At 49.0% G+C, this 26,127-nt stretch overlaps 1 protein-coding gene across 1 annotated transcript in view; it reads right to left on the reverse strand.

Moving 5' to 3' along the window:
- jag1b (jagged canonical Notch ligand 1b) overlaps window positions 1-26,127 on the reverse strand; it is a gene marked incomplete in the record, with an annotated part of 96,280 nt that overhangs the window by 3,975 nt on the left and 66,178 nt on the right. Inside the window, 7 exon segments of the mRNA XM_031799031.1 lie at window positions 3,202-3,352; window positions 9,857-9,988; window positions 15,379-15,627; window positions 15,845-15,954; window positions 19,170-19,283; window positions 22,028-22,113; window positions 25,485-25,511. Of these exon segments, the coding sequence (XP_031654891.1) occupies window positions 3,202-3,352; window positions 9,857-9,988; window positions 15,379-15,627; window positions 15,845-15,954; window positions 19,170-19,283; window positions 22,028-22,113; window positions 25,485-25,511 (869 nt within the window).

Genomic DNA, 26,127 nt, shown 5'->3' on the forward strand with positions numbered 1-26,127 from the left:
GCTGCACTTCAGTCCCTTGACTTTCTGGCCCTGACAGGGACATGGATCACCCCGGGGAACACTGCTACTCCAGCAGCTCTCTCTTCATCTGACTATGTTTTCTCTCATAGTCGGAGATGATCTGGTCGTTGCCGGCGGTGACACAGGGCTACTCATTTCTCCTAAGTGGAGATGTTCTCTTTTCTCTCTCTTTCACCTGTCCGTCTCCTCAGTTGAATTCCATGCTGTCACTGTCACTTGTCCACTCAAGCTTAACATTGTCATCTATCGCCCACCAGGTGTCTTTGGAGAGTTCCTCAATGAACTTAACACCTTGATAAGCTAATTTCCTGACGATGGCTCACCTCTCTTCGTACTTGGCGACTTCAACCTCCCGACGTCAATCTTTGATTCATTTCTTTAAAACCACTTTCCCCTCCTTGCCTATTGACCTGTCCCAGTCCCCCCCCCATTCACAAGGCAGGCAATGTGTTTGACTTCATCTTCACTAGAGGCTGTTCTCCTACTAATCTCACTGCAACCTCCCTCCAGGTCTCTGATCACTATTTAGTCTTCTGTCTCCCTGATTCTGCCTCGTCGACCCTACTCTCCTCCCTTTCTACATCCTATGACTCGCACTGTCCCCTTTCCCCCCGGCCCGGCCCTCCCCTCCTGCTGCTCCGTGGCTGAGTGACTCATTGTGAGCTTACAGAACAGGGCTGCGGGCAACTGAGCAAAAAGAAAATGGAGGAAAACTAAACTTCTGGAGGTCCTATCATCCCTTTCACTCCCCTCTCTACCTTCTGTTTGTTCGCTGCTAAAGCCACTTTCTACTCAATTTCAAGCTTCTGCCTCCTCTCTGTGGACGACTGTCAACCACTCAGCCTATTGAGTCCACTGGTCCCACTCATTCACTCAGTCTATTGAGTCCACTGGTCCCACTCATTCACTCAGCCTATTGAGTCCACTGGTCCCACTCATTCACTCAGCCTATTGAGTCCACTGGTCCCACTCATTCACTCAGTCTATTGAGTCCACTGGTCCCACTCATTCACTCAGCCTATTGAGTCCACTGGTCCCACTCATTCACTCAGCCTATTGAGTCCACTGGTCCCAGTCATTCACTCAGCCTATTGAGTCCACTGGTCCCAGTCATTCACTCAGCCTATTGAGTCCACTGGTCCCAGTCATTCACTCAGCCTAATGAGTCCACTGGTCCCACTCATTCACTCAGCCTAATGAGTCCACTGGTCCCACTCATTCACTCAGTCTATTGAGTCCACTGGTCCCACTCAGCCTATCGAGTCCACTGGTCCCACTCATTCACTCAGCCTATTGAGTCCACTGGTCCCACTCATTCACTCAGCCTATTGAGTCCACTGGTCCCAGTCATTCACTCAGCCTATTGAGTCCACTGGTCCCATTCATTCACTCAGCCTAATGAGTCCACTGGTCCCACTCATTCACTCAGCCTAATGAGTCCACTGGTCCCACTCATTCACTCAGCCTATTGAGTCCACTGGTCCCAGTCATTCACTCAGCCTATTGAGTCCACTGGTCCCAGTCATTCACTCAGCCTAATGAGTCCACTGGTCCCACTCATTCACTCAGCCTAATGAGTCCACTGGTCCCACTCATTCACTCAGCCTATTGAGTCCACTGGTCCCACTCATTCACTCAGCCTATTGAGTCCACTGGTCCCACTCATTCACTCAGCCTATTGAGTCCACTGGTCCCAGTCATTCACTCAGCCTATTGAGTCCACTGGTCCCAGTCATTCACTCAGCCTAATGAGTCCACTGGTCCCAGTCATTCACTCAGCCTAATGAGTCCACTGGTCCCAGTCATTCACTCAGCCTAATGAGTCCACTGGTCCCAGTCATTCACTCAGCCTAATGAGTCCACTGGTCCCACTCATTCACTCAGCCTAATGAGTCCACTGGTCCCACTCATTCACTCAGTCTATTGAGTCCACTGGTCCCACTCAGCCTATCGAGTCCACTGGTCCCAGTCATTCACTCAGCCTATTGAGTCCACTGGTCCCACTCATTCACTCAGCCTATTGAGTCCACTGGTCCCACTCATTCACTCAGCCTATTGAGTCCACTGGTCCCACTCATTCACTCAGCCTATTGAGTCCACTGGTCCCACTCATTCACTCAGCCTATTGAGTCCACTGGTCCCACTCATTCACTCAGCCTATTGAGTCCACTGGTCCCACTCATTCACTCAGCCTATTGAGTCCACTGGTCCCACTCATTCACTCAGCCTATTGAATCCACTGGTCCCATTCATTCACTCAGCCTATTGAGTCCACTGGTCCCACTCATTCACTCAGCCTATTGAGTCCACTGACCCTCCCTACCTTCAGGCTATGATCAAACCCTACACCAACCTGAGCACTCCGTTCTGCCACCTCAGGCCTCTTGGCCCTCACAACCCTACGGGAGGGCAGCTCCTGACCAACCCAAGCTCTTATCTGTCCTGGTACCTCAATGGTGGAACCAGCTTCCCCCTGGAGCTAGGACAGCAGAGTCCCTGTCCATCTTCCCCCTGATGCTAGGACAGCAGAGTCCCTGCCCATCTTCCCCCTGAAGCTAGGACATCAGAGTCCCTGCCCATCTTCTGAAAACCGACCTCTACAAACAGTACCTTAAATTATCCTCCTCCTCACCTCGACCCCCCAAAATAATACAAAATAAACACTTAACCAGCACTTGCACCTGACCCCACCCTTCTAGCTGACTCTACTGATAGCTACGTTATTGAGGACAGGTGTCATTTCTATGTCTGTGATAGCTTGGTGAGACAACCACTTATCTTACGATGAATGCATTAACTTTAAGTGGCTCTGGAGCGTCTGCTAAATGACTGGCATGTACGTGTGTGGTACCTGTCTGGCTGTGTGTGTGTTACCTGTCTGGCTGTGTGTGTGTGTGTGTTACCTGTCTGGCTGTGTGTGTGTGTGTGTTACCTGTCTGGCTGTGTGTGTGTGTGTGTTACCTGCCTGGCTGTGTGTGTGTGTGTGTTACCTGCCTGGCTGTGTGTGTGTGTGTGTTACCTGTCTGGCTGTGTGTGTGTGTGTGTGTGTTACCTGTCTGGCTGTGTGTGTGTGTGTTACCTGTCTGGCTGTGTGTGTGTGTGTGTGTGTGTGTGTGTGTGTGTGTGTGTGTGTGTGTGTGTGTGTGTGTGTGTGTGTGTGTGATAGAGAGTGAATCGTACCCGTCTGGCTGGCGCTAGGCCTCCGCTGCACACGGACCTTGGCGATGGCGCTGATGATGCTGTTATTGCCATGGTGTTTAGACACCAGATCGGCGAGCCTATCTGTTATCTCCTTTATAGGGGATCTGTCCATCGGGTGGGCCTCTGTGTACTGAAGAGAGAGAGGGGGGGGGGGGTGTTATACTGGTTGGGTATCTGTTAGGTCCTTTATAGGGGATCTGTCCATCGGGTGGGCCTCTGTGTACTGAAGAGAGAGAGAGAGGGGGGGGGGGGGGTGTTATACTGGTTGGGTATCTGTTAGGTCCTTTATAGGTGATCTGTCCATCGGGTGGGCCTCTGTGTACTGAAGAGAGAGGGGGGGGGGGGGGGGTTATACTGGTTGGGTATCTGTTAGGTCCTTTATAGGTGAGCTGTATCCTCTGTGTACTGAAGAGAGAGAGAGGGGGGGGGGGGGTGTTATACTGGTTGGGTATCTGTTAGGTCCTTTATAGGTGAGCTGTATCCTCTGTGTACTGAAGAGAGAGAGGGGGGGGGGGTGTTATACTGGTTGGGTATCTGTTAGGTCCTTTATAGGTGAGCTGTATCCTCTGTGTACTGAAGAGAGAGAGAGGGGGGGGGGGTGTTATACTGGTTGGGTATCTGTTAGGTCCTTTATAGGTGAGCTGTATCTTCTGTGTACTGAAGAGAGAGAGGGGGGGGGGGGGGGGGTGTTATACTGGTTGGGTATCTGATAGGTCCTTTATAGGTGAGCTGTATCCTCTGTGTACTGAAGAGAGAGAGAGGGGGGGGGGGTGTTATACTGGTTGGGTATCTGTTAGAGGATACAGCTCACCTGTAAAGGACCTAACAGGTACCCAACCAGTATAACACCCCCCCCCCCCCCTCTCTCTCTCTCTTCAGTACACAGAGGATACAGCTCACCTGTAAAGGACCTGTGTACTGAAGAGAGAGAGAGAGGGGGGGGGGGGGGGGGGGTGTTATACTGGTTGGGTATCTGTTAGGTCCTTTACAGGTGAGCTGTATCCTCTGTGTACTGAAGAGAGAGAGAGACGGGGGGGGGGGGGGGGGGGGGGGTGTTATACTGCTTGGGTATCTGTTAGGTCCTTTATAGGGGATCTGTATCCTCTGTGTACTGAAGAGAGAGAGAGGGGGGGGGGGGGGTGTTATACTGGTTGGGTATCTGTTAGGTCCTTTATAGGGGATCTGTATCTTCTGTGTACTGAAGAGAGAGAGAGGGGGGGGGTGTTATACTGGTTGGGTATCTGTTAGGTCCTTTATAGGTGAGCTGTATCCTCTGTGTACTGAAGAGAGAGAGGGGGGGGGGGGTGTTATACTGGTTGGGTATCTGTTAGAGGATACAGCTCACCTGTAAAGGACCTAACAGGTACCCAACCAGTATAACACCCCCCCCCCCCCCCTCTCTCTCTCTCTTCAGTACACAGAGGATACAGCTCACCTGTAAAGGACCTGTGTACTGAAGAGAGAGAGAGAGGGGGGGGGGGGGGGGGTGTTATACTGGTTGGGTATCTGTTAGGTCCTTTATAGGGGATCTGTATCCTCTGTGTACTGAAGAGAGAGAGAGGGGGGGGGGGGGGTGTTATACTGGTTGGGTATCTGTTAGGTCCTTTATAGGGGATCTGTATCTTCTGTGTACTGAAGAGAGAGAGAGGGGGGGGGTGTTATACTGGTTGGGTATCTGTTAGGTCCTTTATAGGGGATCTGTATCCTCTGTGTACTGAAGAGAGAGAGAGGGGGGGGGGGGGTGTTATACTGGTTGGGTATCTGTTAGGTCCTTTATAGGGGATCTGTATCTTCTGTGTACTGAAGAGAGAGAGAGGGGGGGGGTGTTATACTGGTTGGGTATCTGTTAGGTCCTTTATAGGTGAGCTGTATCCTCTGTGTACTGAAGAGAGAGAGGGGGGGGGGGGGTGTTATACTGGTTGGGTATCTGTTAGAGGATACAGCTCACCTGTAAAGGACCTAACAGGTACCCAACCAGTATAACACCCCCCCCCCCCCCCTCTCTCTCTCTCTCTTCAGTACACAGAGGATACAGCTCACCTGTAAAGGACCTGTGTACTGAAGAGAGAGAGAGAGGGGGGGGGGGGGGGGGGGGGGGGGGTGTTATACTGCTTGGGTATCTGTTAGGTCCTTTATAGGGGATCTGTATCCTCTGTGTACTGAAGAGAGAGAGAGGGGGGGGGGGGGTGTTATACTGGTTGGGTATCTGTTAGGTCCTTTATAGGGGATCTGTATCTTCTGTGTACTGAAGAGAGAGAGAGGGGGGGGGTGTTATACTGGTTGGGTATCTGTTAGGTCCTTTATAGGTGAGCTGTATCCTCTGTGTACTGAAGAGAGAGAGGGGGGGGGGGGTGTTATACTGGTTGGGTATCTGTTAGAGGATACAGCTCACCTGTAAAGGACCTAACAGGTACCCAACCAGTATAACACCCCCCCCCCCCCCCTCTCTCTCTCTCTTCAGTACACAGAGGATACAGCTCACCTGTAAAGGACCTGTGTACTGAAGAGAGAGAGAGAGGGGGGGGGGGGGGGGGGGTGTTATACTGGTTGGGTATCTGTTAGGTCCTTTATAGGGGATCTGTATCTTCTGTGTACTGAAGAGAGAGAGACGGGGGGGGGGGGGGTGTTATACTGGTTGGGTATCTGTTAGGTCCTTTACAGGTGAGCTGTATCCTCTGTGTACTGAAGAGAGAGAGACGGGGGGGGGGGGGGGGGGGTGTTATACTGGTTGGGTATCTGTTAGGTCCTTTACAGGTGAGCTGTATCCTCTGTGTACTGAAGAGAGAGAGACGGGGGGGGGGGGGGGGGGTGTTATACTGGTTGGGTATCTGTTAGGTCCTTTATAGGTGAGCTGTATCCTCTGTGTACTGATAGAAAAACACTAGGGATGGAAATCATTTCACTACTATTAGAATAACATGACATTTCTTCGGATATCAGGACAGTCAAAATGTAAATTAAATGCATTTTTAAATAAATCAAATAAAAACGTATAACTTGGACTTTCTGCCTGTGCGACTTGGGTGCCGTTTGCTTACATCATAATATAATTGTGCGCTGCAATGTCACGAAGATAATTTAATTTAGTGAAAGCCATTTCATTGTTAACATTATTTATTTTATGATTACTCTCGCAAGTATTGGAATACTAACTAATGTCTGTTGGGATATTGGAGTCACCGTGTCCATCCCTACAACACACAGGGAAAAGTGTTTCTGCTTCATCAGGGCCCGTATTCATATTGAATACTAACTAATGTCTGTTGGGATATTGGAGTCACCGTGTCCATCCCTACAACACACAGGGAAAAGTGTTTCTGCTTCATCAGGGCCCGTATTCATATTGAATACTAACTAATGTCTGTTGGGATATTGGAGTCACCGTGTCCATCCCTACAACACACAGGGAAAAGTGTTTCTGCTTCATCAGGGCCCGTATTCATATTGAATACTAACTAATGTCTGTTGGGATATTGGAGTCACCGTGTCCATCCCTACAACACACAGGGAAAAGTGTTTCTGCTTCATCAGGGCCCGTATTCATATTGAATACTAACTAATGTCTGTTGGGATATTGAAGTCACCGTGTCCATCCCTACAACACACAGGGAAAAGTGTTTCTGCTTCATCAGGGCCCGTATTCATATTGAATACTAACTAATGTCTGTTGGGATATTGGAGTCACCGTGTCCATCCCTACAACACACAGGGAAAAGTGTTTCTGCTTCATCAGGGCCCGTATTCATATTGAATACTAACTAATGTCTGTTGGGATATTGGAGTCACCGTGTCCATCCCTACAACACACAGGGAAAAGTGTTTCTGCTTCATCAGGGCCCGTATTCATATTGAATACTAACTAATGTCTGTTGGGATATTGGAGTCACCGTGTCCATCCCTACAACACACAGGGAAAAGTGTTTCTGCTTCATCAGGGCCCGTATTCATATTGAATACTAACTAATGTCTGTTGGGATATTGGAGTCACCGTGTCCATCCCTACAACACACAGGGAAAAGTGTTTCTGCTTCATCAGGGCCCGTATTCATATTGAATACTAACTAATGTCTGTTGGGATATTGGAGTCACCGTGTCCATCCCTACAACACACAGGGAAAAGTGTTTCTGCTTCATCAGGGCCCGTATTCATATTGAATACTAACTAATGTCTGTTGGGATATTGGAGTCACCGTGTCCATCCCTACAACACACAGGGAAAAGTGTTTCTGCTTCATCAGGGCCCGTATTCATATTGAATACTAACTAATGTCTGTTGGGATATTGGAGTCACCGTGTCCATCCCTACAACACACAGGGAAAAGTGTTTCTGCTTCATCAGGGCCCGTATTCATATTGAATACTAACTAATGTCTGTTGGGATATTGGAGTCACCGTGTCCATCCCTACAACACACAGGGAAAAGTGTTTCTGCTTCATCAGGGCCCGTATTCATATTGAATACTAACTAATGTCTGTTGGGATATTGGAGTCACCGTGTCCATCCCTACAACACACAGGGAAAAGTGTTTCTGCTTCATCGGGGCCCGTATTCATAATAAGGGGTGCTGATCTAGGCTCAGGTCCCCATCGCCATTTAATCTTACTTCGTTATGAGCTAAAAAGGCAAACACCTGATTCTAGATCAGCAGGAGACACTTTAGGAATACAGGCCCAGAGAACTAAAGGGGAAAGGTTATTGGAGGTCTTGATATACCGTGTTTTCAGATTTATGTTTATCAGATTAAAATGGTTGTTGTTGTTTTCTGGCTTCAGCGTAACACTACATCTCACAACAGCCAGCCAGCGTATCTAATCTGTAACTATTATCCGGAGCGCGGTGACAAATACAATTAAATAGAACACAAATTGTAAAATCATGCATGACTGTCTATGGCGTAACCAGGCCAGTCCAGTACAGCTCTGCTCCGTCGTGTGAAAAGGCAGACTTATGAAGACTAAGGGAGATCCTTCATGCTTCACTTTGCAGACAGTCGTGGTCAACGGTTTTGAGAATGACATAAATATTAATTTCCACAAAGTTTGCTGCTTCAGTGTCTTTAGATATTTTTGTCAGATGTTACTATGGATACTGAAGTATAATTACAAGCATTTCATAAGTGTCAAAGGCTTTTATTGACAATTACATGAAGATGATGCAGAGTGTCAATATTTGCAGTGTTGACCCTTCTTTTTCAAGACCTCTGCAATCCGCCCTGGCATGCTGTCAATTAACTTCTGGGCCACATCCTGACTGATGGCAGCCCATTCAGTTAACTTCTGGGCCACATCCTGACTGATGGCAGCCCATTCAGTTAACTTCTGGGCCACATCCTGACTGATGGCAGCCCATTCAGTTAACTTCTGGGCCACATCCTGACTGATGGCAGCCCATTCAGTTAACTTCTGGGCCACATCCTGACTGATGGCAGCCCATTCAGTTAACTTCTGGGCCACATCCTGACTGATGGCAGTCCATTCTTACATAATCAATGCTTGGAGTTTGTCAGAATTTGTGGGTTTTTGTTCGTCCATCCGCCTCTTGAGGATTAACCACAAATTCTCAATGGGATTAAGGTCTGGGGAGTTTCCTGGCCATGGACCCAAAATATTGATGTTTTGTTCCCCGAGCCACTTAGTTACCACTTTTGCCTTATGGCAAGGTGCTCCATCATGCTGAAAATGGCATTGTTCATCACCAAACTGTTCCTGGATGGTTGGGAGAAGTTGCTCTGGGAGGATGTGTTGGTACCATTCTTTATTCATGTGAGCCCACTCCCTTGGCTGAGAAGCAACCCCACACATGAATGGTCTCCGGATGCTTTACTGTTGGCATGACACAGGGCTGATGGTAGCACTCACCTTGTCTTCTCCGGACAAGCTTTTTTCCAGATGCCCCAAACAATCGGAAAGGGGATTCATCAGAGAAAAGGACTGTACCCCAGTCCTCAGCAGTCCAATGCTTGTACCTTTTGCAGGATATCAGTCTGTCCCTGATGTTTTTCCTAGAGAGAAGTGTGGTTGATTTAGGTGCAATCTTACTGGCAGCAATATCCTTGCCTGTGAAGCCCTTTTTGTGCAAAGCAATGATGACGGCACGTGTTTCCGTGCAGGTAACCATGGTTGACAGAGGAAGAACAATGATTCCAAGCACCACCCTCCTTTTGAAGCTTCCAGTCTGTTATTCAAACTCAATCAGCATGACAGAGTGATCTCCAGCCTTGTCCTCGTCAACACTCTCAACACTCACAACACTGTGTTAACGAGAGAATCACTGACATGCCAGCTGGTCCTTTTGTGGCAGGGCTGAAATGCAGTGGAAATGTTTTTGGGGGATTCAGTTTATTTGCATGGCAAAGAGGGATTTTGCAATTCATCTGATCACTCTTCATAACATTCTGGAATATATGCAAATTGCCATCATATAAACTGAGGCAGCAGACTTTGTGAAAATAATATTTGTGTCATTCTCAAAACTTTTGGCCACGACTGTAGATTCTTATTTTCCTTACAGTTCACAGAAATATGTATTTTTGCTTTTAACCCCAAGACACACACACACACACACACACACACACACACACACACACACACACACACACACACACACACACACAGGTGACAAGACGTGACTTACGATGCTGAGATGGATCTCGTTGCTGGCGGAGGTTGAAGGGTCACAGGTTATGGAAACAGAATACTCAGAGGACACATTACTCAGCACATAGAGTTGTCTCAGCTGCTTACACACTGCCTCGATACTCAGACCCTGGAGAGAGAGAGGAGAGAGAAATTACACACTGGACAGAGGAGGTAGAGATAGAGAGGGACAGTCTACCTGAACAGAGCAATACTCAAATCATGAGTCATCAAAGTCAAAGGAAGTGAATAATATTAAGAAATGCTACAGATGAAAGGAAAGTAGTGTGGGAATCTACCAAAAAACAATTAGGCAACAACACATTCAATCCCTTTTAGACAACTTCCTGGACAAAACATTTCACTGTAATAGTGAAGTTGTAAACTTGGCAGTAGAAAACAAACAGGGAAACTGAAAGGTCAAAGGTCTAATCTAACCTAAAAATGTCAAGCAGATAACTTAAGAAAATTAACAACAATGACAAATGGTTTGATGGAGAACGCCAAAACCTAAGAGAAATTGAGAAATCTATCCAAGCAAAATAATTGAGAACCAGGAAACCTGGGAAGCCTACGACTTCACGGTGAATCAATACAGAACTTCTATGGAAAAAGGAACAGCTAGTCAGAAATCAGCTCAAATGTATTTGAAGAATCCACTTCTGTGAAAATTGGAAAACACTAAACAAACATAAAGAGTTATCTATCCAAAATGGAGATGTGTGGATAAACCACTTCTCCAATGTCTTTGCTCATGGGAAACAGTGTTTAAACTCTTTTACAATGAAGATCTGTGAAGTTATTTGGATTTTTATGAATTATCTTTGAAAGACCTGAAAAAGGGACGTTTCGTTTTTTTCTAAGAAACAGGATGCACATGAGCTCAATTTCGAGTCGCATAGCAACGAGTCTGAATATTATTTTTTTATACATTCGCAAACATTTCTAAAAACCTGTTTTCGATTTGTCATGATCAAAAGATCAAAAGATCAAAAGATCAAAGTGTAGACTTTACCATGAAATGCTTACTTAACCAACAGTAAAGTTCAAGAAGAGTTAAGAAAATATTTACAAAGTAGACTAAAACAAAAAGTAACAATAAGAATAACAATAATGAGGCTCTATACAGGGTATTACGGTACAGAGTCAATGTGGAGGTTATATACAGGGTGTTACGGTACAGAGTCAATGTGGAGGTTATATACAGGGGGTTCCGGTACAGAGTCAATGTGGAGGCTATATACAGGGTATTACGGTACAGAGTCAATGTGGAGGCTATATACAGGGGGGTACCGGTACAGAGTCAATGTGGAGGCTATATACAGAGGGTACCGGTACAGAGTCAATGTGGAGGCTATATACAGGGGGTACCGGTACAGAGTCAATGTGGAGGCTATATACAGGGTATTACGGTACAGAGTCAATGTGGAGGTTATATACAGGGTATTACGGTACAGAGTCAATGTGGAGGCTATATACAGGGTATTACGGTACAGAGTCAATGTGGAGGTTATATACAGGGTATTACGGTACAGAGTCAATGTGGAGGCTATATACAGGGTATTACGGTACAGAGTCAATGTGGAGGCTATATACAGGGTATTACGGTACAGAGTCAATGTGGAGGCTATATACAGGGGGTACCGGTACAGAGTCAATGTGGAGGCTATATACAGGGGGTACTGGTACAGAGTCAATGTGGAGGCTATATACAGGGTATTACGGTACAGAGTCAATGTGGAGGCTATATACAGGGTATTACGGTACAGAGTCAATGTGGAGGCTATATACAGGGTATTACGGTACAGAGTCAATGTGGAGGCTATATACAGGGGGTACCGGTACAGAGTCAATGTGGAGGCTATATACAGGGTATTACGGTACAGAGTCAATGTGGAGGCTATATACAGGGGGTACCGGTACAGAGTCAATGTGGAGGCTATATACAGGGTATTACGGTACAGAGTCAATGTGGAGGCTATATACAGGGGGGTACCGGTACAGAGTCAATGTGGAGGCTATATACAGGGTATTACGGTACAGAGTCAGTGTGGAGGCTATATACAGGGTGTTACAGTACAGAGTCAATGTGGAGGCTATATACAGGATGTTACGGTACAGAGTCAATGTGGAGGCTATATACAGGGTATTACGGTACAGAGTCAATGTGGAGGCTATATACAGGGTATTACGGTACAGAGTCAGTGTGGAGGGGTACAGGTGGGGTATTGTGTGTAGATTGATGAGGAACATTTTTTATTTAATCCATTGTAGAATAAGGCTGTAACGTAACAAAATGTGGAAAAAGGGGAAGGGATCTGAATACTTCCCAGAATGCACTGTAGGTAGAGTAACTAGGCAACAGGATAGATAATAAACAGTAGCAGCAGTGTATGTGATGAGTCAAGAGTTGGTACAAAAAGGGGTCAACGCAGATAGTTTAAATAGGTAACCAATTGGTACCCGGACTAACTATTTAGCAGTCTTATGGCTTGGAGGTAGAAGCTGTTCAGGTTCTGTTGGTTCCAGACTTGGTTCAGCAGTCTTATGGCTTGGAGGTAGAAGCTGTTCAGGTTCTGTTGGTTCCAGACTTGGTTCAGCAGTCTTATGGCTTGGAGGTAGAAGCTGTTCAGGTTCTGTTGGTTCCAGACTTGGTTCAGCAGTCGTATGGCTTGGAGGTAGAAGCTGTTCAGGTTCTGTTGGTTCCAGACTTGGTTCAGCAGTCGTATGGCTTGGAGGTAGAAGCTGTTCAGGTTCTGTTGGTTCCAGACTTGGTTCAGCAGTCTTATGGCTTGGAGGTAGAAGCTGTTCAGGTTCTGTTGGTTCCAGACTTGGTTCAGCAGTCGTATGGCTTGGAGGTAGAAGCTGTTCAGGTTCTGTTGGTTCCAGACTTGGTTCAGCAGTCTTATGGCTTGGAGGTAGAAGCTGTTCAGGTTCTGTTGGTTCCAGACTTGGTTCAGCAGTCGTATGGCTTGGAGGTAGAAGCTGTTCAGGTTCTGTTGGTTCCAGACTTGTTTCAGCAGTGCGGCTCACCGTAGCAGAGAGAACAGTCTAGGACCTGGGTGGTTGGAGTCTGATCATTTTTTAGGGCTTTCCTCTGACACCGCCTGGGTATAGAGGTTTTATGGGTGTTCTTCATCTGAAGCCCAAACTACATCATCCATAACAGCTGTCAAGAGACTGAGTTAATACTGTGGCCGCAATGTAGGATTATTGTGAGATGAATGTCAGAACACACACACAGAGGAGATCATGTGAATCTAAGCTGCAACAGGACGGCTGGCGACTCCATCAGAACAAAGCCTCATCACTCTGCAGTTGCCTAACAAGCGTGACAGCTTTAGCTTCAGACAGTGACAGCGTTCTGCGGTCCCAGTCTCTCCTCATCCTCAATGAATGGTTTATCAGAGGAAAATCTTTTCTGACGATTCTGGCACCATCCCTACGGTGAAGCATGGTGGTGGCAGCGTCATGCTCTGGGGATGTTTTTCAGTGACAGGGACTGGAGGACTAGTCAGGATCGAGGGAAATGTGAACAGAGAGATCCTTGATTAAAAACCTGCTCCAGAGCGCTCAGGACCTCAGACTGGGGCGAAGGTTCACCTTCCAATCGGACAACGACCCTAAGCACACAGCCAATACAACACAGGAGTGTCTCAATGACCTCGTACCCCTGCACATCGATTCAGTACTGGTACCTCGTGTTTATCAACCTCAATGACCTCGTACCCCTGCACATCGATTCAGTACTGGTACCCCGTGTTTATCGACCTCAAACCCCTGCACATGTACTGGTACCCTGTGTTTATCGACCTCAATGACCTCGTACCCCTGCACATCGATTCAGTACTGGTACCCCGTGTTTATCGACCTCAAACCCCTGCACATGTACTGGTACCCCGTGTTTATCGACCTCAATGACCTCGTACCCCTGCACATCGATTCAGTACTGGTACCCCGTGTTTATCGACCTCAATGACCTCGTACCCCTGCACATCGATTCAGTACTGGTACCCCGTGTTTATCGACCTCAATGACCTCGTACCCCTGCACATCGATTCAGTACTGGTACCCCGTGTTTATCGACCTCAATGACCTCGTACCCCTGCACATCGATTCAGTACTGGTACCCCGTGTTTATCAACCTCAATGACCTCGTACCCCTGCACATCGATTCAGTACTGGTACCCCGTGTTTATCAACCTCAATGAGCTCGTACCCCTGCACATCGATTCAGTACTGGTACCCCGTGTTTATCGACCTCAATGACCTCGTACCCCTGCACATCGATTCAGTACTGGTACCCCGTGTTTATCGACCTCAATGACCTCGTACCCCTGCACATCGATTCAGTACTGGTACCCCGTGTTTATCAACCTCAATGACCTCGTACCCCTGCACATCGATTCAGTACTGGTACCCCGTGTTTATCAACCTCAATGACCTCGTACCCCTGCACATCGATTCAGTACTGGTACCCCGTGTTTATCGACCTCAAACCCCTGCACATGTACTGGTACCCCGTGTTTATCGACCTCAATGACCTCGTACCCCTGCACATCGATTCAGTACTGGTACCCCGTGTTTATCGACCTCAATGACCTCGTACCCCTGCACATCGATTCAGTACTGGTACCCCGTGTTTATCAACCTCAATGACCTCGTACCCCTGCACATCGATTCAGTACTGGTACCCCGTGTTTATCAACCTCAATGACCTCGTACCCCCGCACATCGATTCAGTACTGGTACCCTGTGTTTATCGACCTCAATGACCTCGTACCCCTGCACATCGATTCAGTACTGGTACCCCGTGTTTATCGACCTCAATGACCTCGTACCCCTGCACATCGATTCAGTACTGGTACCCCGTGTTTATCGACCTCAATGACCTCGTACCCCTGCACATCGATTCAGTACTGGTACCCCGTGTATCTAGTCAAGTTATTGTTACTCATTGTGTATTTATTCCTTGTGTTATTATTTTCTCTGCATTGTTGGGAAGGGCCCATAAGCATTTCACTGTTACACCTGTTGTTAACAAAGCATGTGACAAATCAAATGTGATCTGATTTGGATGGAAACAGCACAGGGACACAAAATGAGAAAGTCTCCTTTTCTCGTTCCTATAACGGGAACTGACTGAACCTATCAAGAGCAAGTTGGAGTTGGACTGGAAAACTCTCCCTAACCGGTCGGGAGCTGGTTTAGCTCAGAGCGAAGTGTGTGTTTGTTCAGAACCCGATCTCTCACAGTTGGCTGCATTTAGACAGGCACCGTAATTTTGATATTGTCTTGACCAATCAGATCATCTTTTCTGCTGATATTTGGCCAAAGATCAGAATTGGGCTGCCTGTGTAAACGCAGCCATATTGAGTTAGAGAGTGACAGAGGAGCCGAGAGCGCAGGGCCGAGAGCGCAGGGCCGAGCGGTGGAGGACAGGTAAGACACTGCGTAGTGCACTATATGGAATAGGGGTGTGAGTTGAACAGTAGAAAGGAGGGAGAAGGACCAACTCACCCTGGGCATGGTCTCCTTGGTGAACGTAAACGTGATGTTGGAACAGCTGTTGTCGTGGTAACCGGAGCTGGGGTGACATTTGGTGGTTGGTGGGGAGGAGGGGAGGCACTCCCCAAGATTCAGACACGGCCGGACAAAACACTGCTCCTCCCTGATTGGTACACAGCTCTGACCAGACCGACACCCAGCTCCGCCACCTCGACCTTTGACCCCACCGCTGACCCGGCACGACATAGGACCACACCACATCTGGAAAACAACGAGACAAAATACCCAATCAAGGTCCACACAATAAGACTCAGAAATCTACCTGGGTTCAAGTAGTATTTATTTGATTTCAAATAGTTTCAGCGTCAGATAGGCAGGTTGCACTTTTGTGACTATTCTATTGGTTCCATTGCACGAGGCAATGTTCTTCGAGAGAAAACCCAGGTCGATGAAAGGTAAGAGAGTAGTTTGTACGTACCCTGGTACACACCACCTTCCCATTAAAACACTGACAGGTGTTGCAGTCCTCATCCCACTTAGCTCCTTCAGGGGTCAGACGACCGTTCACCGAGCACGACCTCTGTGTCACTGAAACACAAAGACATAAAACAATCACAACCTACCTTCCAGACTGACTGACTGAGTTAAACCAGCCTACCTTCCTGACTGACTGAGTTAACCAGCCTACCTTCCTGACTGACTGAGTTAACCAGCCTACCTTCCTGACTGACTGAGTTAACCAGCCTACCTTCCTGACTGACTGAGTTAACCAGCCTACCTTCCTGACTGACTGAGTTAACCAGCCTACCTTCATGACTGACTGAGTTAACCAGCCTACCTTCCTGACTGACTGAGTTAACCAGCCTACCTTCCTGACTGACTGAGTTAACCAGCCTACCTTCCTGACTGACTGAGTTAACCAGCCTACCTGACTGACTGACTGAGTTAACCAGCCTACCTTCCTGACTGACTGAGTTAACCAGCCTACCTTCCTGACTGACTGAGTTAACCAGCCTACCTTCCTGACTGACTGAGTTAACCAGCCTACCTTCCTGACTGACTGAGTTAACCAGCCTACCTTCATGACTGACTGAGTTAACCAGCCTACCTTCATGACTGACTGAGTTAACCAGCCTACCTTCCTGACTGACTGAGTTAACCAGCCTACCTTCCTGACTGACTGAGTTAACCAGCCTACCTTCCTGACTGACTGAGTTAACCTACCTTCCTGACTGACTGAGTTAACCAGCCTACCTTCCTGACTGACTGAGTTAACCAGCCTACCTTCCTGACTGACTGAGTTAACCAGCCTACCTTCCTGACTGACTGAGTTAACCAGCCTACCTTCCTGACTGACTGAGTTAACCAGCCTACCTTCCTGACTGACTGAGTTAACCTACCTTCCTGACTGACTGAGTTAACCAGCCTACCTTCCAGACTGACTGAGTTAACCAGCCTACCTTCCTGACTGACTGAGTTAACCAGCCTACCTTCCTGACTGACTGAGTTAACCAGCCTACCTTCCTGACTGACTGAGTTAACCAGCCTACCTTCCTGACTGACTGAGTTAACCAGCCTACCTTCCTGACTGACTGAGTTAACCTACCTTCCTGACTGACTGAGTTAACCAGCCTACCTTCCTGACTGACTGAGTTAACCAGCCTACCTTCCAGACTGACTGAGTTAACCAGCCTACCTTCCTGACTGACTGACAGTTAACCAGCCTACCTTCCTGACTGACTGAGTTAACCAGCCTACCTTCCTGACTGACTGAGTTAACCAGCCTACCTTCCTGACTGACTGAGTTAACCAGCCTACCTTCCAGACTGACTGAGTTAACCAGCCTACCTTCCTGACTGACTGAGTTAACCAGCCTACCTTCCAGACTGACTGAGTTAACCAGCCTACCTGACTGACTGACTGAGTTAACCAGCCTACCTTCCTGACTGACTGAGTTAACCAGCCTACCTTCCTGACTGACTGAGTTAACCAGCCTACCTTCCTGACTGACTGAGTTAACCAGCCTACCTTCCTGACTGACTGAGTTAACCAGCCTACCTGACTGACTGACTGAGTTAACCAGCCTACCTGACTGACTGACTGAGTTAACCAGCCTACCTGACTGACTGACTGAGTTAACCCAGCCTACCTTCCTGACTGACTGAGTTAACCAGCCTACCTTCCTGACTGACTGAGTTAACCAGCCCTACCTTCCTGACTGACTGAGTTAACCAGCCTACCTTCCTGACTGACTGAGTTAACCAGCCTACCTTCCTGACTGACTGAGTTAACCAGCCTACCTTCCTGACTGACTGAGTTAACCAGCCTACCTTCCTTGAACCCTGACTGAAGTTACCAGCCTACCTTCCTGACTGACTGAGTTAACCAGCCTACCTTCCTGAGCTGACTGACTGATGACTGAGTTAACCAGCCTACCTACCTTCCTGACTGACTGAGGTAACCAGCCTACCTTCCTGACTGACTGAGTTAACCAGCCTACCTTCCTGACTGACTGAGTTAACCAGCCTACCTTCCTGACTGACTGAGTTAACCAGCCTACCTTCCTGACTGACTGAGTTAACCAGCCTACCTTCCTGACTGACTGAGTTAACCAGCCTACCTTCATGACTGACTGACAGTTAACCAGCCTACCTTCCAGACTGACTGACAGTTAACCAGCCTACCTTCCTGACTGACTGACAGTTAACCAGCCTACCTTCCAGACTGACTGACAGTTAACCAGCCTACCTTCCAGACTGACTGACTGAGTTAACCAGCCTACCTTCCAGACTGACTGACTGAGTTAACCAGCCTACCTTCCAGACTGACTGAGTTAACCAGCCTACCTTCCAGACTGACTGAGTTAACCAGCCTACCTTCCAGACTGACTGACTGAGTTAACCAGCCTACCTTCCAGACTGACTGAGTTAACCAACCTACCTTCCAGACTGACTGAGTTAACCAGCCTACCTTCCTGACTGACTGAGTTAACCAGCCTACCTTCCTGACTGACTGAGTTAACCAGCCTACCTTCCAGACTGACTGAGTTAACCTACCTTCTGTCTTGGGGACACAGGCAGCCTGTGTTAACCTACCTTCCTGACAGCGTGGTCCAGCTCTGTCTTGGGGACACAGGCAGCCTGTGTTAACCTACCTTCCTGACAGCGTGGTCCAGCTCTGTCTTGGGGACACAGGCAGCCTGTGTTAACCTACCTTCCTGACAGCGTGGTCCAGCTCTGTCTTGGGGACACAGGCAGCCTGTGTTAACCTACCTTCCTGACAGCGTGGTCCAGCTCTGTCTTGGGGACACAGGCAGCCTGTGTTAACCTACCTTCCTGACAGCGTGGTCCAGCTCTGTCTTGGGGACACAGGCAGCCTGTGTTAACCTACCTTCCTGACAGCGTGGTCCAGCTCTGTCTTGGGGACACAGGCAGCCTGTGTTAACCTACCTTCCTGACAGCGTGGTCCAGCTCTGTCTTGGGGACACAGGCAGCCTGTGTTAACCTACCTTCCTGACAGCGTGGTCCAGCTCTGTCTTGGGGACACAGGCAGACTGTGTTAACCTACCTTCCTGACAGCGTGGTCCAGCTCTGTCTTGGGGACACAGGCAGCCTGTGTTAACCTACCTTCCTGACAGCGTGGTCCAGCTCTGTCTTGGGGACACAGGCAGCCTGTGTTAACCTACCTTCCTGACAGCGTGGTCCAGCTCTGTCTTGGGGACACAGGTAGCCTGTGTTAACCTACCTTCCTGACAGCTTGGTCCAGCTCTGTCTTGGGGACACAGGCAGCCTGTGTTAACCTACCTTCCTGACAGCGTGGTCCAGCTCTGTCTTGGGGACACAGGCAGCGATAGCCATTGATCTCATCAATACAGCTGGATCCAAAGATACAGGGAGAAGACTGGCACTCGTTGATATCTAAAACACACACAGGAGAGAATAAAACAGGGGTCAGGATATAACTAACTCTCGTTATGATCAACAAAGACAGTTAGATTTGTGAGCTGACTTTTCAAACCACAGCACAGTCACCAACAGACCAGCAAACAGTCAACAACAGACCAGCAAACAGTCAACAACAGACTAGCAAACAGTCAACAACAGACTAGCAAACAGTCAACAACAGACTAGCAAACAGTCAACAACAGACTAGCAAACAGTCAACAACAGACTAGCAAACAGTCAACAACAGACTAGCAAACAGTCAACAACAGACTAGCAAACAGTCAACAACAGACTAGCAAACAGTCAACAACAGACTAGCAAACAGTCAACAACAGACTAGCAAACAGTCAACAACAGACTAGCAAACAGTCAACAACAGACTAGCAAACCGTCTCTAAATCAGCCCAGATGTATTATCAATCTCCCCTCCCTCCTCCTACACCAAACCCAGGATCTCCCCTCCCTCCCCCTCACCAGACCTAGGATCTCCCCTCCCTCCTCCTACACCAGACCCAGGATCTCCCCTCCCTCCTCCTACACCAGACCCAGGATCTCCCCTCCCTCCTCCTACACCAGACCCAGGATCTCCCCTCCCTCCTCCTACACCAGACCCAGGATCTCCCCTCCCTCCTCCTACACCAGACCCAGGATCTCCCCTCCCTCCTCCTACACCAGACCCAGGATCTCCCCTCCCTCCTCCTACACCAGACCCAGGATCTCCCCTCCCTCCTCCTACACCAGACCCAGGATCTCCCCTCCCTCCTCCTACACCAGACCCAGGATCTCCCCTCCCTCCTCCTACACCAGACCCAGGATCTCCCCTCCCTCCTACACCACCAGACCCAGGATCTCCCCTCCCTCCTACACCACCAGACCCAGGATCTCCCCTCCCTCCTACACCACCAGACCCAGGATCTCCCCTCCCTCCTACACCACTAGACCCAGGATCTCCCCTCCCTCCTACACCAGACCCAGGATCTCCCCTCCCTCCTACACCAGACCCAGGATCTCCCCTCCCTCCTACACCGGACCCAGGATCTCCCCTCCCTCCACCACCGGACCCAGGATCTCCCCTCCCTCCTACACCGGTCCCAGGATCTCCCCTCCCTCCTCCACCGGACCCAGGATCTCCCCTCCCTCCTACACCGGACCCAGGATCACCCTCCCTCCTCCTACACCAGACCCAGGATCTCCCCTCCCTCCTACACCAGACCCAGGATCTCCCCTCCTCCTCCTACACCAGACCCAGGATCTCCCTCCTCCTACACCAGACCCAGGATCTCCCCTCCTCCTCCTACACCAGACCCAGGATCTCCCCTCCTCCTCCTACACCAGACCCAGGATCTCCCCTCCTCCTCCTACACCAGACCCAGGATCTCCCCTCCTCCTCCTACACCAGACCCAGGATCTCCCCTCCTCCTCCTACACCAGACCCAGGATCTCCCCTCCTCCTCCTACACCAGACCCAGGATCTCCCCTCATCCTCATCCTCCCCCTACACCAGACCCAGGATCTCCCTCCCTCCTCCTACACCAGACCCAGGATCTCCCCTCATCCTCCCCCTACACCAGACCCAGGATCTCCCTCCCTCCCTCCAACACCAGACCCAGGATCTCCCCTCCTCCTCCTACACCAGACCCAGGATCTCCTCTCCCTCCTACACCAGACCCAGGATCTCCCTCCCTCCTCCACCAGACCCAGGATCTCCCCTCCTCCTCCTCCACCAGACCCAGGATCTCCCCTCCCTCCTACACCAGACCCAGGATCTCCCCTCCCTCCTACACCAGACCCAGGATCTCCCTCTACATTAGAGCCATGTTCATTAGCAGCATGTAGAGAGCTGCAGGCTGGACCTGCAGAACAAAGCCTTGTGAACAGACAGGAGGAATGTAGAAACCATCTGAAAGCCTTTAAGAGGGAAAACAATCTGGGTAATCACGGTCAGAGAGCACCGCTATGTGTGGGTGTGTGTAAAACAACACTGATTGGTTGATTAGCTGTTGGCCTCGTAAGCCAGTCTGCCCCAGTGTGTGTGTGTGTGTGTGTGTGTGTGTGTGTGTGTGTGTGTGTGTGTGTGTGTAATCCAGAGCCCAACAGTGACAGTGACAGGGCCAAGGCCAAGATCGAGGCTGGCCCGGTGAGGCCGGAAATGGCCCGATGCCCAAAGCTCCGATAATTAGCCGGCTAGACTGTCCCCACTCCTCATCCCCGGGGGAGAGAGGCAGGGGTGGGAGAGAGTGAGGGAAGATGGGTGAGGCAGGGGAGAGAGAGGATGGGTGAGGCAGGGGTGAGAGGGGATGGGTGAGGCAGGGGAGAGAGGGGATGGGTGAGGCAGGGGAGAGAGGGGATGGGTGAGGCAGGGGAGAGAGAGGATGGGTGAGGCAGGGGAGAGAGAGGATGGGTGAGGCAGGGGAGAGAGGATGGGTGAGGCAGGGGAGAGAGAGGATGGGTGAGGCAGGGGAGAGAGAGGATGGGTGAGGCAGGGGAGAGAGAGGATGGGTGAGGCAGGGGAGAGAGAGGATGGGTGAGGCAGGGGGTGAGGGAAGATGGGTGAGGCAGGGGAGAGAGAGGATGGGTGAGGCAAGGGAGAGAGAGGATGGGTGAGGCAGGGGTGAGGGAAGATGGGTGAGGCAGGGGAGAGAGAGGATGGGTGAGGCAGGGGAGAGGGAAGATGGGTGAGGCAGGGGAGAGAGAGTATAGGTAGTGTCAATACGTACTGATCCTGCAGTCTGGCCCAGCGAAGCCTGGAGCACATTCACATCGATACCAGTTATCACCATCTACACAGGTCCCACTGTTATAACTAGAGAGAGAGAGGGGTCAGTTATCACCATCTACACAGGTCCACTGTTATAACTAGAGAGGAGAGAGAGAGAGGGGTCAGTTATCACCATCTACACAGGTCCCACTGTTATAACTAGAGAGAGAGAGAGAGAGAGAGAGAGGGGTCAGTTATCACCATCTACACAGATCCCACTGTTATAACTAGAGAGGAGAGAGAGAGAGAGAGAGGGGTCAGTTATCACCATCTACACAGGTCCCACTGTTATAACTAGAGAGAGAGAGAGAGAGGGGTCATTTCTCACCATCTACACAGGTCCCACTGTTATAACTAGAGAGGAGAGAGAGAGGGGTCAGTTATCACCATCTACACAGGTCCCACTGTTATAACTAGAGAGGAGAGAGAGAGAGAGAGAGAGAGGGGTCAGTTATCACCATCTACACAGGTCCCACTGTTATAACTAGAGAGGAGAGAGAGAGAGGGGTCAGTTATCACCATCTACACAGGTCCCACTGTTATAACTAGAGAGGAGAGAGAGAGAGGGGTCAGTTATCACCATCTACACAGGTCCCACTGTTATAACTAGAGAGGAGAGAGAGAGAGAGAGAGAGAGGGGTCAGTTATCACCATCTACACAGGTCCCACTGTTATAACTAGAGAGAGAGAGAGAGAGGGGTCATTTATCACCATCTACACAGGTCCCACTGTTATAACTAGAGAGGAGAGAGAGAGGGGTCAGTTATCACCATCTACACAGGTCCCACTGTTATAACTAGAGAGGAGAGAGAGAGAGGGGTCAGTTATCACCATCTACACAGGTCCCACTGTTATAACTAGAGAGGAGAGAGAGAGAGAGAGGGGTCAGTTATCACCATCTACACAGGTCCCACTGTTATAACTAGAGAGGAGAGAGAGAGAGGGGTCAGTTATCACCATCTACACAGGTCCCACTGTTATAACTAGAGAGAGAGAGAGAGAGGGGTCAGTTATCACCATCTACACAGGTCCCACTGTTATAACTAGAGAGAGAGAGAGAGGGGTCAGTTATCACCATCTACACAGGTCCCACTGTTATAACTAGAGAGAGAGAGAGAGAGGGGTCATTTATCACCATCTACACAGGTCCCACTGTTATAACTAGAGAGGAGAGAGAGAGGGGTCAGTTATCACCATCTACACAGGTCCCACTGTTATAACTAGAGAGGAGAGAGAGAGAGAGAGAGGGGTCAGTTATCACCATCTACACAGGTCCCACTGTTATAACTAGAGAGGAGAGAGAGAGAGAGGGGTCAGTTATCACCATCTACACAGGTCCCACTGTTATAACTAGAGAGGAGAGAGAGAGAGGGGTCAGTTATCACCATCTACAACAGTCCCACTGTTATAACTAGAGAGAGAGAGAGAGGGGTCAGTTATCACCATCTACACAGGTCCCACTGTTATAACTAGAGAGAGAGAGAGAGAGAGGGGTCAGTTATCACCATCTAGCACAGGTCCCACTGTTATAACTAGAGAGGAGAGAGCGGGGTCAGTTATCACCATCTACACAGGTCCCACTGTTTATAACTAGAGAGAGAGAGAGAGAGAGAGGGGTCAGTTAATCACCATCTACACAGGTCCCACTGTTATAACTGGAGAGGAGAGAGAGAGAGGGGTCAGTTATCACCATCTACACAGGTCCCACTGTTATAACTAGAGAGAGAGAGAGAGGGGTCAGTATCACCATCTACACAGGTCCCACTGTTATAACTAGAGGAGAGAGAGAGAGGGGTCAGTTATCACCATCTACACAGGTCCCACTGTTATAACTAGAGAGGAGAGAGAGAGAGGGGTCAGTTATCACCATCTACAGCAGGTCCCAGCTGTTATAACTAGAGAGAGAGAGAGAGGGGTCAGTTAGCACCATCTACGTCCCACTGTCAGTTTCAGTTCAACATTTAAGTCAGTCTAACCCTGAGTCTCTCTGTCTGCATCCCAGATGGTACACTGTTCCTACGAAGTCCACCCGCGGTCCTGGTCAGATGCAAGTCGTGTAGAGAACAGGGTACCATTTGGGCCGAGCCCCATCCTATATAGTGCCCTACTTTAGATCAAGAGCCCTATTCACCCTATATAGTGCCCTACTTTAGATCAGAGCCCTATGTCACCCTATATAGTGCACTACTTTAGACCAGAGCCCTATGTCACCCTATATAGTGCACTACTTTAGACCAGAGCCCTAGGCCACCCTATATAGGGCACTACTTTAAAACCAGAGCCCTATGCCACCCTATATAGTGCCCTACTTTAGACCAGAGCCCTATGCCACACTATATAGTGCACTACTTTAGACCAGAGCCCTATGCCACCCTATATAGTGCCCTACTTGGGACCAGAGCCCTATGCCACCCTATATAGTGCACTACTTGGGACCAGAGCCCTATGCCACCCTATATAGTGCACTACTTGGGACCAGAGCCCTATGCCACCCTATATAGTGCCCTACTTGGGACCAGAGCCCTATGCCACCCTATATAGTGCACTACTTGGGACCAGAACCCTATGCCACCCTATATAGTGCCCTACTTGGGACCAGAGCCCTATGCCACCCTATATAGTGCCCTACTTTAGACCTACTTTAGACCAGAGCCCTATGCCACCCTATATAGTGCCCTACTTTAGACCAGAGCCCTATGGCACCCTATATAGGGCACTACTTTAAACCAGAGCCCTATGCCACCCTATATAGTGCACTACTTTAGACCAGAGCCTTATGGCACCCTATATAGTGCACTACTTTAAACCAGAGCCCTATGGCACCCTATATAGTGCACTACTTTAGAGACCAGAGCCTTATGGCACCCTATATAGTGCACTACTTTAGACCAGAGCCCTATGGCACCCTATATAGTGCACGACCTTAGACCAGAGCCCTATGGCACCCTAAACCCCTATATAGTGCACTACCTTAGACCTGAGCCCCATATGTCCTGGTCTAAAGTAGTGCCCCACATAGGGAACAGGGTGCCATTTTGAATGCATTTCTAAAGTGTTCTGGTCTCCTTAAAATGAGCAGATTAGTATTTCTGTGATTCTCAGCCAGCTCCAACTACCAACGTACCCTAGGGAATGACACAGAGACAGAGACACAGAGGTGAAGATGGAAGGAAACGAGAGAAGGGTGTGTCGTGGGAAGGAGAGAGAGTGAGAGAGAAAGTGAGAGAGAAAGCCTACAGGTGAGAAATTAACTGCAGTACAGACTGCAGAACAAATCTGGGTCAAATACTATTCAACATTATTTCAAATACTTTAGCTGGCTTGAATGAGCGTCGGATAGTACTGAACCCAGGCAACCCTGTCATGTTCTGTTCACGCTTGTTTGACTCTATAGAAAATGTTTAGCTTCCACTTACCATGGGTGTGGGTTGCAGTCGTTGGTAATCTGAGAGAGAGAGACAGAGAGAGAGAGATTTATGCTTATTTATTTATCTTGTGTCCTTTAGCCATTTGTACATTGTTAGAACACTGTATATATATATAATATGACATTTGTAATGTCTTTACTGTTTTGAAACTTCTGTATGTGTAATGTTTACTGTTAATTTTGTTGTTTTCACTTTATATATTCACTTTGTATGTTGTCTACCTCACTTGCTTTGGCAATGTTAACACATGTTTCCCATGCCAATAAAGACAGAGAGAGAGAGAGACAGAGAGAGAGACACAGAGAGGAGAGACAGCGAGAGAGAGACAGAGAGAAGAGAGAGAGAGAGACACAGACAGAGAGAGAGAGACACAGACAGAGAGAGAGAGAGAGAGACAGAGAGAGAGACACAGAGAGAGAGAGAGAGAGAGAGAGAGACACACAGAGAGAGACACAGAGAGAGACACAGAGAGAGACACAGAGAGAGAGAGACCAGAGAGACACAAGAGAGAGAGAGAGACCAGAGAGAGAGAGAGAGAGAGAGAGCGAGAGAGAGAGAGCGAGAGAAAGAGATGATTGTGTTATTTTTCACATGTGAGCAGAGAGAAGACAACAGCAGGGCATCATGTCCG

The sequence above is a fragment of the Oncorhynchus kisutch genome, linkage group LG20 (assembly GCF_002021735.2).
Source record: "Oncorhynchus kisutch isolate 150728-3 linkage group LG20, Okis_V2, whole genome shotgun sequence".
In the NCBI taxonomy this organism is placed as follows: Eukaryota; Metazoa; Chordata; class Actinopteri; order Salmoniformes; family Salmonidae; genus Oncorhynchus; species Oncorhynchus kisutch.